Source organism: Schistocerca serialis, chromosome 9 (assembly GCF_023864345.2).
Source record: "Schistocerca serialis cubense isolate TAMUIC-IGC-003099 chromosome 9, iqSchSeri2.2, whole genome shotgun sequence".
NCBI lineage: Eukaryota > Metazoa > Arthropoda > Insecta > Orthoptera > Acrididae > Schistocerca > Schistocerca serialis.
In genome coordinates, this window is record NC_064646.1 from 427594922 (window position 1) to 427610527 (window position 15606).

At 36.9% G+C, this 15606-nt stretch overlaps 1 protein-coding gene across 5 annotated transcripts in view; it reads right to left on the reverse strand.

Moving 5' to 3' along the window:
* The window catches only part of LOC126418612 (PAX-interacting protein 1-like), a 176809-nt gene that overhangs the window by 37831 nt on the left and 123372 nt on the right, over positions 1-15606 (reverse strand). For all 5 annotated transcript variants that reach the window (XM_050085450.1, XM_050085447.1, XM_050085451.1 and 2 more), the window contains exons 15-16: positions 10708-10886; positions 377-486 (exon numbers count right to left, since the gene is read on the reverse strand). In XM_050085450.1, the coding sequence (XP_049941407.1) occupies positions 377-486; positions 10708-10886 (289 nt within the window). The remainder of the gene's footprint in view (positions 1-376; positions 487-10707; positions 10887-15606) is intronic.

Consider the following 15606-nt stretch of genomic DNA (forward strand, 5'->3'; position numbering starts at 1 on the left):
ACCCATGATTACACCTGCACAACAGTTCCACAAAAATTGAAGATGCTAGCAACTTATGTGTTCGTAACATAAAAGTAGCACAAATATTAAGTATTACTTCTACATTCCATAAATTTTGTGTTATCAATCACAGATTATTGTCATCCATAACAGAACCCACATATACTAAAATTTAACCCGTATGAATAATTAATGCTACCCATAATCCCTTCTCAAAATCTCAGCTTGCTGCATCCTAAATGTACTACTTTCATTTCATTTTTGCGTCTATTTAAAATAACTCACCCTCCACTTAAAAGAAAACTTACCAACTACACAACAGGCAAACACCTCTGGAATACAATTTATTTTTAAGATGGTAAAATATCATACATACTTGTAAGGGCGTGGAAAATGAACTGCCAATGATGGTGGCACTACCTGTTGTTTCTCCAGGGCATCACTGAGCCAGTATGGTGTGACACATCGTTTACTATCTCTCAAGGCCTAAAGTGAATGAAAGTTAACTGTAAGATTCCAAAACAGAAGCACAATTTATGATCTCTCTCCTCTCTCTCTCTCTCTCTCACACACACACACACACACACATACACACACACACACACACACACACACAAGTACATACAACTTCATTTGTGCCCACATCAAGTTATGAACAGCACCAATTAGAATTTAAATACACACTGATTCAATGCAGAAATTAGTAAGGTTGTCCAAGAAAAACAGATAAGTACATTGCGTTGAAGTTCATAACTGGACATTACATAGAATTCTTTATCTGGAGTTCTTAAGGTGGTATGAAATAGGTTCATTATTCAAAGCTAATACAGCTTCTACTCTTCTAGGTAGATTTTCTAGTACATTGAAGTAGATGACGGTCAACTACAACACACAAAACTTCATGTGTGTACAATTTGCTGCTATCGAGCAGGCACTACTTGATACATCTTGGCTTTGGTCAGTCCTCCTTGGTATAGTGCAACATTTCATTTATCAATGTGATGTGACACTTCTTCCACCATTTGGCTTGGCTAATTTTGATTGGCAGGACTTTCTTCAGTTTGGCAGACTCATTGTGCAAGTACTGTTTATTTTTATTTATTTATTTATATACATATTTCTTGGATCCTTTAATGCATGTGAGATGCTAGGATGTGGAACGACTTAAAGAATACACAAATGTATTTTCACAGAACATACTAGTTATTTTCCAAAAACAGACACAGGATATAATAGTCTTTTTACCAAACCAATTGCATGGAAAGTACATAATATAAAACTACAACATAAAAAAAGTGATAAAGACATGGATTAACACATGTTGTGTTGTTTAAAACCTAAAAAACATGCAGTGATACACACACACACACACACACACACACACACACACACACACACACACACACACACCACTCTCTCTCTCTCTCTTCTCTATCGAAAATGAACGAAAGGCTTCTTCAGGTAAATGTATAATTAATTTATTTTTAAGTAATGCTTTGTTACTATGTAGGTGTTTGATAGAGTTTGGCAGTGAATTAAAAATTTTAATACTGGAGTACTGTACACTTTTCTGCACCCGAGTTAGATATTTTAGTTCACAATGGAGGTTACCTTCCTCCTTGTGTTGTGCCATGGAACCTTTCATTGGTTTCATAGTGGGCAGGACTGCCAACCATGGAACTCATAATTGAGTAAATAAATTGGGACACTGTAGTAAGTATCTCAAGCTTCTTGAACAGATTACGGCACAAGGTTCTCCATTGTACTCTGCACATTATTGTGAAGATTTTGTGACACTCCAATTTGTGAGACTGTCCTAATGGCAAAAGTAGTGGAGAAGAAACATTTTTGGATTTGGAGGATATGATGTTCCCAGCTGACTATATGAGGAGATCTAAGAAATTGGTGCAATGCACTCTTTGCATTTGCTGACTGCCATGTAAAACAGGAATCTCTAGTGGGACTTTGTGAGCAAAGTTGAAGTGGAGGTAACTGGTTTTGCTCTGATTTAATGTTAGTGAGTTTATTCTGAACCAGTGGAGCTCGCATGTTTTGCATGACAAAAGTAAGTCATTTATGCGAATCAAAAACAGCAGAGGACTGGGGACAAATCCCTGAGGGACTCCATGGAGTACAGTGCCCCAGTCTGACTCCACCTCCTCCTCTGCTATGCTGGTCTCACGAAGAGCTACCTTCTTCTTCCTATCATTTAGGTAAGACTGTAACCAGTTTCCCACTGCCTTCTGACGCCATTGTGGCTTGCTTTGTTGCCAAGTATTTTTTGATCCACATAGTCAGACAAGTATTTTTTGATCCACATAGTTGAAAGCCTTAGAGAGAACACAAAAGATCCCAACTGACTTCATTTTTATATTAATGGATTCCAAAATGTCATTTGTGAATGAAAATATTGCTTCAGTAGTGGACATAGCTTTTTGGAAACCAAACTATCACTGATGTTAAAATTTTCGAGGTGCCTCACAATTCTGGAATGCAGTAATTTTTCGAGGACTTTTTGCAAAAGTGGTCAAAGGAGAGATGGGACGATAGTTAGTGACATGTGTTGTGTCTCGCTTTTTGTGGAGTGGCTTCATTACAGCAAGCTTCACTCCATCTGGGAAGACACTCTGATATGTAGAGGCATTAAATGTGTGGGCTAAAGCTTTGGATAATGAAATTACAGTCAAATCCAGACCTTTGAAGCTGTTTACAGGCGTTGATAAATATCAACGGGGAAAGTTGAAAATGTGTGCCCCAACCGAGACTTGGACCCGGGATCTCCGGCTTACATGGCAGATGCTCTACCTGACTGAGCCACCGAGGACACAGAGGATAGTGCGACTAGAGGGACTTGTCTCTGGCACTCTCCCCGTGAGACCCACATTTCCAGTTTATTGTCCACCCACTATATTTGTAGTGCAGATGCACTCACATTACTCAAACTCTTAAGGATTAGCTACAAATGTCTGGATTTCACAGTAATTTCATTCTTTGAGAGCTGCAAGATCACCAATGGTGTCTGTTCTTTTCGACGCCATATTCACATAAAGCTTTGGATAGTTGATCACAGCAGGCTTTTAGTAATTTACTGGAAATATTATTTACACCTGATGATCCTTTGCTTTTTAGTGATTCAATGGAATTCTTTACTCATTTCTGAGTCTGGGGGATACACTTACTTCATTTACTGAATTCGGATGTGGTGTTTCAATATGTCCACAGCACTTTCTAAAAGACCATTGCAGCCTATTTGCACCGCAGCAATTATGAAGTGCACACTGAAGGTTTTTGCAACTCTCTCTTGAAGGCTTATATGTTTATTGTCAATATTTAAATGAAGTCTACACGTTTATTAGCACTGTTGACACCTGTCTCATTCCTGATTATGCCTCAGATTGTTTTGTTTTTATTACAGATTGGTTGAATTTGGTGTTAAAATATGAACTTTTGGGCATTTCATTACTTTGCTTATTATTTTATAGTACTTTTTACAATGAATTCTTTGGGAAGACTTCATGAATGTTTTGCTGTGATGTACAATTCACATTTGTGTTTCCAGGGTTGCAGGGTATTCTTATCCCTTGGTGATCCATGATTTTCTTTTGATATCTTTGGGTTTATTCTTGTAAACCTTTTTTGGGAAGGAAATTTTAAATAATGACACACTTTCATTGCTAAACAATTGGATTTGGAACTGACATTTGTTTAATAGTACATGTGATTCCAATCTACATTTTTGAGGCATGACTTAAAGGCCTTAACTGTTTCATCATTTATGAGCCTGGCTATGTTCCACTGGGGCTCAGTTTTATTCTAGCAAGTAATCATATTATGAATCGTAACTCACCGACCATCACGATCAGAGAGGCCTTTCAGTATTTTACAAATGGTGATACTGCCCAGAGTCCCTTGGTCTACAAATAAATTGCCAATTAGGGTTCTTGAATTAAAAGTTACACTGGCGGGAAAACTGACCACTGGGACAAGGTTGTAGATGTACATCAAATTTTCCAGATATGACTTCCCATTACAGTGAGTGAAGAAGCTGATACTGAAATCTCCAAGTACTATGACGCCTCTTTTAGAATAAAATAGATGAAGTAAGAATCAGTCAAGCTGCTTCAAAAAGAGGTCCAGATTGCCTGAGGGTGTCCTATATATTGCTACAATTAAGAGGGTAGACTTACAGAATACTCAATGGCATGTGCTTCAAAATTCTGCTCTAAACAAAAATCATTTACATCAATTCCTTTATAATTGATACAGTTCTTTATGAAAATAGCAATACCATCTCCTTTTCTTTGTTTTCTGTAGTATAAAGAATAAGATTGTTTTTAGGTACTACAAGTCTTTCCATTCCTGAGAAGCCTTGATACTCAGTGAAGCACAGTACATAAGAGATCTGTACTTCCATTGTCTTCCACACTGACAGAGAGTTCATTTAGTTTATTACATAAGCCTGTGATATTCTGGTGGATGATTGCCAGGTGGTGCTTTCCAGTGCTAGTTAAAACATTTTATTTAAAAATGAAGTCTGAGTCAGTGAGCTCAGGGATGCTTTCTTGACCTGTTATTTCGGAAACCATTCATTTAATGTGGTCTGTCTATATGCACTACCTTTTGTAGAGCATAGTTTTTCCAAAATTTCTAGGCTGAGAAGGGGACCTAATACTTTTTTCCTGACCTGTTTAGGTGCATTCCGTGGGTAGTAAACAACTCCCTACTGAAACTGCTTAAGTCTACAACACGGATACTGCTAAAACTTCACTATTCATTCATGGTATACATGAAGCTCACAAGACCAGTGACTATTCGCAAAAGTCGATGCATTTAAAAAGAAAACTGCAATGTGGAACATATATCTTCTGATAAGAATCAGTCCGCTCCCCTAAGCTCATTGGTTTCAAACAAAACACGAATTCCGCACTATATACTGTGGCGTTGAAAGAATTAGATCAACAGCTTTCTAAACATTTGAGGACACTGCCATACTCACATCTGTTTTTGAGCTGTTTTCGAGTCTGTTTACCATTTCAGCTGAAAGCATCCCTGTGCATCTGCAGTGTGACCGGGGTTGATTTTCAATGTAATTTCTTCTTAAATAGAAAACTCTTTTTAAGTTAAAACTGTCCAGGTATTCAACATTGTTTTCCTGAGGCTGAATTTCTATGTCTCTGTACTGAGACTGTGAGATTGCAAAGATGATATATAAAAACCGGATTGTATGCATCATAAAAACCTTAAAATATGCATGAAAACTGTTGAAATATCAAGATCAAATAATAAAAGAACATGGTATTTACTGCATGCATTATATCTCAAAATCGCACCTGTGCATATCAATTATGAGGGAGAGTGCCAGCCATGCAAAAAATTGGTACATTTAGAATGCTAAATTTACTTTTTGAATACTTTCTGGTAGAGGTTAGGAAGGGGGCCTTCCTGGGATTATTTTCTAAAAATTTTCAAAATAGGGACGCACACTGTGTTTCAAGGACTACTCCTTCTTTGCTATTGTTGTCGGTAAAAAGTAGAGGCAATGCGAGTGATTCATAGCGAAAAATTCGATATGTACATGACCAACTTTGAGATATCTCACACGCAGAGGGGCACGCTCAAAAACTCGATAATATTTTAATTAAAAAAGAACAATATAAAATCATGAATTTTTTGAACAGCATTAACTTTTAATTAATACTACTGGACCAAATCATCATTTACAATTTATTTTACATTTTTCTACTATTGTAAACATAAATGACCAAGTACTGTTCCAAATGTTTGATAATAAGATTGCGTCTTCAGTCACTCAAAACATTTTTATAAGCAGAAAAGGACCATTCTACATCAACTGAGGTAACTGGGCAATATTTGAATTTGGGTGCTACGTTGTCACTTACTGTTTCTGGCAATAGTTCACCCCTCCCATTAATAAAACTATTAATTTAGCACAACGGTTTAAAGCCTTGGTTACTGTTTAAAATGTTTTCAAACTTTTGATTAAGTTTTCTTGGGAATACCTCTGCCAATGAGTAGTTCACTAGCATAATTTTATTCATTAACTGAATACGTTCATTAAATCCAAATCTCGACTTTCAAGCTTTTTAATACTTGCAGGTAAATGGGAAAATATGAGTGCTAATCACAGTAATGTCTTTTTTGATATCTGAATCATTAAAAACTTCCTTGCACTGGCAAACTGCCAAAGCCTCTGTACTATCGAAGTCATTTACTACCCCTCTAATGGTCTCGAAATGTTCATTGTAAAACAACACAGCTTTGACCCACATACCCCAAGGAGTTACCACTGGTTTGGGAGGTAAGGCACATTTGGCATATTTATTTTGTAGGTCTTGATGCAAGCAGGAGCCTTTAGAAACACTTTCTTTGTGGATGAAATCAGTTTATTTACATTCACAAACGTAGAACATACTTCTTCAGCAAGGTGATGTACTCCATGAGCAAAGCACGTCACGTCACACGAATCAAATTGGGATAAAATATAGGGAGCAGCATCTGAAATAAACACAAACACCCTTTCATATGCAGAAGGTTCTAAAAATATTTTTCTGATATCCCCATTTGTAAATCTGGTGACTGTAGAATGATTAACTGTCAAGTTCTTTCCAGGCCACTAAATAGGAAGCAGAAGGCTCTTCTTTAAGGCACCAATAATTAAATTTGCAATGAGAAGGCCAGAAGTATCTGTGGTTTCATCAACTGAAATCCAGATAAAGCTGTCCTTGAGTTCATTGCGTTTTTTTTTTTTTTTTAAAAGAACATTTACATAAATTGTCGGTACGTCATTTTTACACAATGTTGATTCATCTGATATATTTTGAATTAAGCAATATGTGCGCAGAAAGCCTTTGACGATAGGGTTTGTAAGTTTGTGAAGACGAATATTGCTTGCAATGAATGCTTCATATAGATCCATGTTAAACCAACTGTTATGTTACCTTGGGACAAATCCCTCCTATTGCAACTTGCTGTTGTCAGAAGTTGTTGTTGCGGTCCTTTCGTCTGTGTTTTTCCTGTATATGAAGACTTGTCTTGACATGCTGGTCTATACGAAACTTTTTTTTTTGCACGAAAAGTTTTTCTTGCAAACTCGATAATGTAAAACAGTTCCGTCATATGTAAATGTTCCAGGATGGTCAGCTATCCACAAACATCATTTCTTTTTTCGGGCAGCATAGCGCATGACATGTTACACACTACTACATGTCGTAAACACGTTCAACTGCGTACAAGTAAACAGAAAGCTAAACTGAAACAATGGACGTGCGACTAAAAGCTTGCGTAGTTTATTTTAATTGTTGCCGACGCATATGGTATGACAGTGGAGGGGATTCACCGGGGGAGCGGGCACAGGAGCACTGGCTCTGTGTGCCTATTCCTTTTCTTCTTCTGTAATGTTTTCACTAGGCAGTGGCCTCTCGGTTAGCGATTGCACGCGGTTCATCATGGTCAATCTATGAGACATCAAAACTAGATCGAGCTAGAGACCGCCCATCTAAATCTTTAAAATATTGTAAATATAGGGCAAAATTACACATTGTCACTAGATTTCAGTTAAAACATGCAATAACCTGTGAAAAGTAGCCAAATATGGAAATGTATATAATCCAGTCTCTAATTATATCAGTTTTCACCAACATATTTGCATGAAAAGATTTTTTCGATTATGGAACAACATAAGTCACAATTACATGGCAACTTGGGTGATGAAATTCTGTGAAACTGTCTGAATGCCAGCACTTTGTACCAGATATGAATTTTATTATGTCCTCAGTATGGCAAAAATAATACCAAAAAATTGATTTGCTTGTGACCAACACTGCTGAGAAATATGAAACAGAACTGCATGTCACATGTGGCGCTTTCACAGTTTCACCCCTTCCCCCTTCAGACAGCATGGCATGGTGGAGGGGTAAGTGCGCAAATAGGTGAGAGAAATTCGCACACATGCACAAGCACCACACACAGACTGAGTTCTTTGCTGCCCCTGCATTGTTTGCAAATATATCCAGTCATCCTTTATGTAGTGTGGTCATCAGTTCTTCCACTCTTTTGCACAGTATACCCTACTTTTCAGACTGTAAGACACCTGCCTCCAAAATTCAGGTGCATCCTATATCTGAAATTAATATAAAAATGTCCAGTGTTTGATTTAAAATTCCTGATAGTCTTGAAAATGGCCATATATTTGATGCCACGGGAAACCTGCCTCTACCTGGTAACATCAGATTCAACTAGCAGCAGTGCACCGATGCAACAAACGTTGAGTTGTGGGGTGGGGATTCACAAGGTTGCTAACACTTGTCTCCTTCACACACCAGCATCGCACATCCAGAACACTGTCTAGTCTATGATGAGTCATTGCAGTCTACAGTGCCGGTGAACTTGAACTGAAAGTGATTTGTGTTATCAGTAACAGTAGAATATTTTTATTAGTAACTATTTTGTAATGGATAAAATAAAAAATATTCATATGATGTAGACTATAAATTGAAAGCAATAGTATACGCTGAACAACATGGGAACAGAGCAGCTGAGTGGTATTTTGGCCCTCCACCAACAGAAAAATCCATTCGTGACTGACAGGATAGTAAATAAAAACTAAAAAACAAGAGGAAAACTAAATCTGCAAACAGAAGACTTAATGTAAAATGGCCAGAACTAGACGATGTACTGAAGTGGATCCAAATACACGCTCATACGCAAGCACTGCAGTGCAAGTAAACAGACTTTAAGCGTGAGGTTGGTTGGTACTACAAGTTTAGGAAGCATCATGGCCGTTCATCTACATCTACATTTATACTCCGCATTCCACCCAATGGTGTGTGGCGGAGGGCACTTTATGTGCCACTGTCATTACCTCCCTTTCCTGTTAATTGTTGCAATTGTGAAGTATGTCTACTCGGAATAAGAGCAAGCTCGATATTTTCCAGTCTCAATTTGTCTTTCACAGAAAATGTTGCACGAGTATGAAGCGAGAATATCATCTTTCCATCACTTTATTATTCAACGTTGAAAGAAACCAGTGTGGAACTAAGCCAAATAGCAAATATGGATGAAACTCCTCTGACATCTGATGTGTCAAGTAACTGAACTGTTGCTATGAAAGGGGCTACAATTGTAACTAAAAAACAAAAAATGGTGGACATGAAAAAATGCTGTTGTCTTTTCATGTTAAGCTGACAGCATTGAACTTAATCCAATGATAATTTTCAAGTGCAAAACAATGCCAATACCATCTGAAATATAGCCAGGTGTTGTAGTCACGTAAGAGTTGGATGGGTGAGTATGATATGAAATTATGGCTTAACAGCGTATAGGAGAGAAGGAAAGGTGCTTTATTGAAGAAGATGTCTCTTCTCATGCTAGATCAGTTTGGTAATCACTTGAAAAAGTCTGTGAAAGACAAATTGAGACTGGGAAATACAGAGCTTGCTGTTATTCCAGGAAGACTTACTTCACAATTGCAACCTCTTGACGTCTCAATAAATAAACCATTTAAACTGTATATGAGAGAGGAATGGAACAAATGGATGATGGTAGATGGGTGAAACCCAACATCAATTCACATCAAAGGGAGCTTTAAAATGACCCACAGACAAGTGTGTCAGTGGATAAAACAGCCGTGGTCTAGAGTGAGAGCAGACATTATTGTTAAATCTTTCAAGACGTGTAGCATTAGTAATGCTCTCGATGGCAGTGAAGATCATCTTACATATGAAGAGGACAACACTGAAGAGAGGAAGAGGAAGAAGAAGAAAGTTGAGGTGACAATTTTTAGGGATTTTTAGGGTTATTTTGGTTTTATACACTAACAATTGTTTTCTAGTCTGGCTTTACAATCTAATAATAAAAATGGTAAAAATGTTATTTAAAAAATTTGCTTAAAAAATTAATGTGCATCATATACTCTGTAAAATATAGTATGCGGTGTTGATCATAAGTGACAAGCTAAAACCTGGATACAAATACTTATCTTTCACAAGCAATGTGGTACTGATTGCACTAACAGAGGGCTTTTTTACAGGCTAACTTTTCTACAAGAAATGGCTAATATGGAGAAAAATCTGTGGTTTATTGATATTGAGTCAGTCAGTGATGCAAGATCAAATAAAATGGCTGGTAAACACATTTCAATGTAAGGCAAGTAACTGCATTACAATCCTGGTTTTGCAAACAGTTTTAAAATTTCAGGAATTACTTTCAGTTGCTTTCATTTCACCCAGTGATGATCAATTAGTATAAGTGCTCTGGGCTGCCCATTTTATACCATTTGCTACCATTTTGTCAAAAAGCTGGATTGTTATAGCCTCCATGAAATGTTTCAAAAACATCACGTTATCATGCAAATATTAGTTACCACAGCCTACATTGTGATTTGAACCCTAGAGCTTAAGTGGCATAAGCTCTCAACAAATTCTGCACAATAAAAACTTGAGCAAGATATATTGTAGAAATCAAACACAAAATGTGTATGGGTTCGGTAATATTCTTTTGCAATAACAAATGTCTAATTTATGTGTGCGGAGTGTATGTGGGTCCTGATTATGTCATGTCATTCAGAGATAGTAATTAACAGAGCATATATTTTTAAAAATTCATTCTATTATATTTGACCAATTCACTGGGCTACAAATGAAACATAGAAGCAAATTTTAGAGATATAACGTAAGTTTTCTTTCTTACCTGCTGTACAAATGAGTTCTTTTGTGTATCACATATTACATGTGTAACACGATGAACATATGTTTCTTCAACCTCACCACCACTTCTTCGAACTAAGGTCTTCCAGTTATTTAGCTCTGGTTCATTTTCATAACCCACAAAGAAAAAGATACAGCCCAAGAGACAGAGGTCAGGTGGAACTGCAAGATAAAAATTTTATATGCTATTCTTGAAAAAGTCAGGTTCAGGTTCAAAAGTGATAATTACAACAGTGTTAACATACCCTAACCTTTAAAAATAATCTGAACAAAATGGAAATGTACATTCAATTATGAATTGCTACTGTAGTATTGGGAACACTGTATTTCTGTCACATACATGGCAGAGGAGCAGCCATTTAAAAAGACAGGCCTACAAGCTAATCTCAGCAAAGTAAAAGATAAACATTTACTCAGTGAAAAAAAACTAGAAAACAACTGAAGCCACATACAACCCAGCAATATCTAAACAGGAAATGGTAGACAAAAGTTTCCTTTTCCTTTCTACAACAGTCCATCTACACCAAAGATATTGTAACCAGTTTTACATGTTTGGCACGAACAAAACACATTTCAGAAAAAATCACACAGGCCAACAACTTTTTTTTTAAAAAAAAAAAACCTTTTTTTACTTTTATAGCTGATCTTTATAGATTTTTATGAGCTGAATCCAAATATAGCCTTAGTTTTTTTTTATCACCCATAGTTTTTGAGCAATATGCTGTTTATTATATAGTATGAAAATCCTATGCTATACGGAAAACGGGGAAATTAATGAAAGATTTTGTTGCAACATAAGCATGGTTTGTATTTACAGTAATCTACTTAAAAGAATGATATGTGTTAATAGAGGTTTCACTTGTCAGCTGGAATTGGTTTGTATTTTCTTTCTCTTTTTTTCATTGAAGCTTCTTCTTGTGTAGCTTTTTCTATGATGAGTCGCTTGCTGAACTTCTCGGTGAAGTGACCAACAGTAGTCCTCCATTATGTTGGTGTTCCAGCGACCTTGGTAGTGTTTTTCCATCACTTTAATGTCCTGGTGAAAACACTCTCCTTGCTCCTCACTAACATCTCCCATATTGTCCAGAAAGTAATCAAGGTGACTGTTCAAAAAGTGAACTTTCAGGCTCATTAAACATCCTAAAGTTTTAAATTTCTTTAACATTGTAGCTACAATAGAAACATATTCTGGGTCTTTTCATGCTCTAAGGACTTTGTAACAATTTGCTTGAATGATACCCATGTTTCTCTCTCATTTAAGGTCATTGTAGATTCAAAATTAACATGCCTTCTTTTATTTTAGCTTCTGAAAGATGTGGGAACTTTTGGCGGGGATATTAAAACATGGTCCATCTTTAGGCAAAGCATTTACAAACTGTTTCATTAGGCCTAACTTTATATGTAGAACTTTTTTTTATTTACAAGGTTTTTGTGTAGAATGTTCTTCTCACCAGGTTTTAAAGACTCCTTCACAGGCCAGTTCTTTCTGCACCAGTGTTGATCCCTAGCCCTACTGTCCCATTCACACAAGAAACATGGAAATTTGGTAAAGCCACCTTGCTGACCAAGGGGCATGCATGTTACTTTTAAATCGTCACATATCATCCAACCATGAGCAGAATAGCCTATTTTATTTAGCAGTATTTCTAGGTTTTCACAGCTTCCTTCCAACAGGTCTAGATGCATACATGTTGCCATTGTGTAATAAAACATCCTTTAAACTAGTTTTGGATGAATCAATAAACAGCCTCCAGTCTTCCTTTTTTTATTAAATACCAACCATATTCATCAGACGGAAAAATCCCTTCTTGTTGAAAAAACTTGGAAAATTGCTGCTCTCTCTATCCATACAAGTATATGCTGATTCCAACTGCCAATAAGTTCTTTTATTTTAATCTAGAGCCAAGCAGTTCAGTTTTTTCTTTCGTTAGGCCCAGATCCCTAACCAAATCGTTACGCTCGGTCTGAGTAAACAATTTGGGCTCTATACTTTCTGTATTACAATGGAATTCATCATCATCTGGTTCATCTAAATCAGATTGTACATCAGAAAACACTTCCCTTGGAATGGAATTTAAATCATCTGGTGGTTCAGGAACCAGCAAATCTACACTATGTCCTACTGGTCTGATGGCGCATGGAAGGTTAGGGTAGCTTATTACCTTCTTGGTTTTCGAATTATGACCAGTAATATCAACACTGCAATAGTAGCAATCATCAGAATGATTTCTTGGTTCCCTCCATATCAAGCAAATCTGAAGGCTTTTCTCTGCTTTTTGGACTATTTTCTCATATGTTCAACACACACACAACATACCTTATGTGACACCCAAGATTTATCTTGATCACCCAGAAAACATCCGAAGCATGATAGATAAACCTTTTTCACAAAGTCTGTAATGTTTCTTTGGTGTTTTTTAATCACAAATTCACTACAAATATAACAAAAATGGTCAGCAGAGTTTTTACAACCACGATTAGACAGTGTACTGAGCATGTGTACAGGAAACGGGAAAGTGAAGTTAGGTTGACAGTACACAAAACACCATCTGCTAACACAAAAATAGAATTGACCTTTTTTTGCCAGCAAATGTTTTTCAGCAGCGCTACCAGCGTCATCTACATTCATTACACCTCCTTTTTTAATTATTTTAACTATACAAAAGCTGTTAAATTATTTAAAAAATTGTTTAATGTAATAAATTTAACCATAAAATATGAAGAAATGGTTGGTGATAAAGTTTTTAAGTATCATATTTGGATTTCCCACCCTAAAAAACATAAGAATAAGGTATTTTCAGCAAAAAAGTTTTTCCATCATTGGCCTGTGTTATTGGTGGTGATCAAAAAGTTTCCATTTGAGGGCATTGCTGCAGCATGTACGCAATGTAACGTGACTCCAATGCAGGTATATAACCAGACATGTAGTCAAGGAATTAGCATGGCATTCATGTCTTTCCAAATATGTGAGATAAATGCAGAAATCTGAACAATGGCAATGCTATTACTAAATCCACCCAAATAGAATCAACAAGCTATTATTCTTTTCTTAGCTGCTAAAGGACAAACACCACTAGACATCATCAGAAAATGAATAATGTGTACGGGGCAGCACACCTGTCGAAAACCACCATTGCGGAAAACTACAACAAAGGGTGTTGCTGGTTCATTACAACACAATTACCTATATGGAAAATGCTGTAATGTCAACTCAAGTGGGATACACTTGAAGACACGCTCTATAGGCCTCATCTCTCCCCATGCAATTATCACACCTTCGGTCCCTTGAAAAAGGACTTGGCGGGTGAATGATTGCTGCCAGATGAGGATATGCAGGAGGCAGTTACCAACTCCATCACGCAGCAGGACACGGTGTTTTATCCTATGGCTACTTCAACCTGGTATGTTGGTTGGATGATTTCCTCAACGCTCATGACAATTTCGCCTGATTGGCATATGAATTCTGAACTGTACAGCCTCCGAACAGAAACTTTTGGATTGCCCCTTATACTATCTAAAGACCAATTCTTATCAAATACTGAAAAACACTTGGTTCATAAAAATGTGAATGAGAAGCTAAGGTGCTACAATGTTGTGTGTCTACATGTAACAACTTTAATTTAATTTACATTATAAATCTTGTCAGCTGGTTCATAGTATCTTTCATTATTCACAAGCCACTACAGCGGTGCCTCACCAGCTGCTTGCAATCCCAGTTAAGACTAGGTCAAAAAGGTAGGGAACACCCCAGTGGCTAGAACATGCCGCCGCAGCTGATGATATGCAAGATGACTGCGAGCAGGACTCTGTCCTCCGAATGTTCAATGACACTTACTCAGAGTTCATCAGCTGCTGTGCACTACTTTACTCAAACGTTGCAAGTAAACTGATGTATCAGTGTGACACAGTGGCAATAGCAGCCAATTCATTCTTGATGGTAAGAGATACAAATGATGGGATGCAGTTCCAAGATATGGCTTGGCAGCTAACAGGTCAATTCAATGAAACGGAGTTACAAAATTAATGAGTTAATACTGTACAACATTTTAGTTTAGTGTGTAACATGTAATAAGCATTTTTTACACAGCAGATCTGGTAGTTTTATCGTACTTTTTGCTGAATTAACAAAAACAGTGTAACTCTGAAGGTCTTACAGCAACATTTTAGAAGCAAGTTTTTGAAACTACATTTCTGACGGTCCCATATCTAACAAATGCCCACAGAGATTTATTTATTGGGACATTTTCTAAAATTATCTGTGTGTTATTTTCATAAGTCACAAAAAGAACAGTTTGGAGTTTAATGTCTCTTATATGATCTGTTGTGTCTTATTATAAAGAACTTTGGGATTCATTTAATTTTATTTCACATGTATTGCAGTCCATACGCCCTTTCCACGAGACATGTGCATTAATAATGTAGCAGACCAATTAGTCTAAACGAGACAGCACTTTGAGGTACAGGAAATATAGGTGAGGCTGGTGCTAGGAACGAAACTGCCACAGCACATAAGGCGGACATTCAGGTACCAGATGATGTCAACATCCCCTCACAGCAAAGAAAACACAATTTGCTGCAAATCACAGTACCAGGAAACAACACAAACACTGCAATACTCAGCTATGACCAGTTCAACTCAGTCCAACTTTAACGTGTGCTTGACTATGTTCAAAGTAGTAACGATAAACATAAAATCATGGGTGTTCCTTCTTAAACTGTTAGAACTGGACAGTGATACCAGCAGCACCCGATTGTTGTTCTACATGAAATTTTTCTTAATACTGACAGCTTTCCTACCAACAACTACACCTGTGTGTTCTGTATACATGAGACAGATAAAGGTTTAGCAACAATGTAGGAAATGACAGATTGTTACGTACTG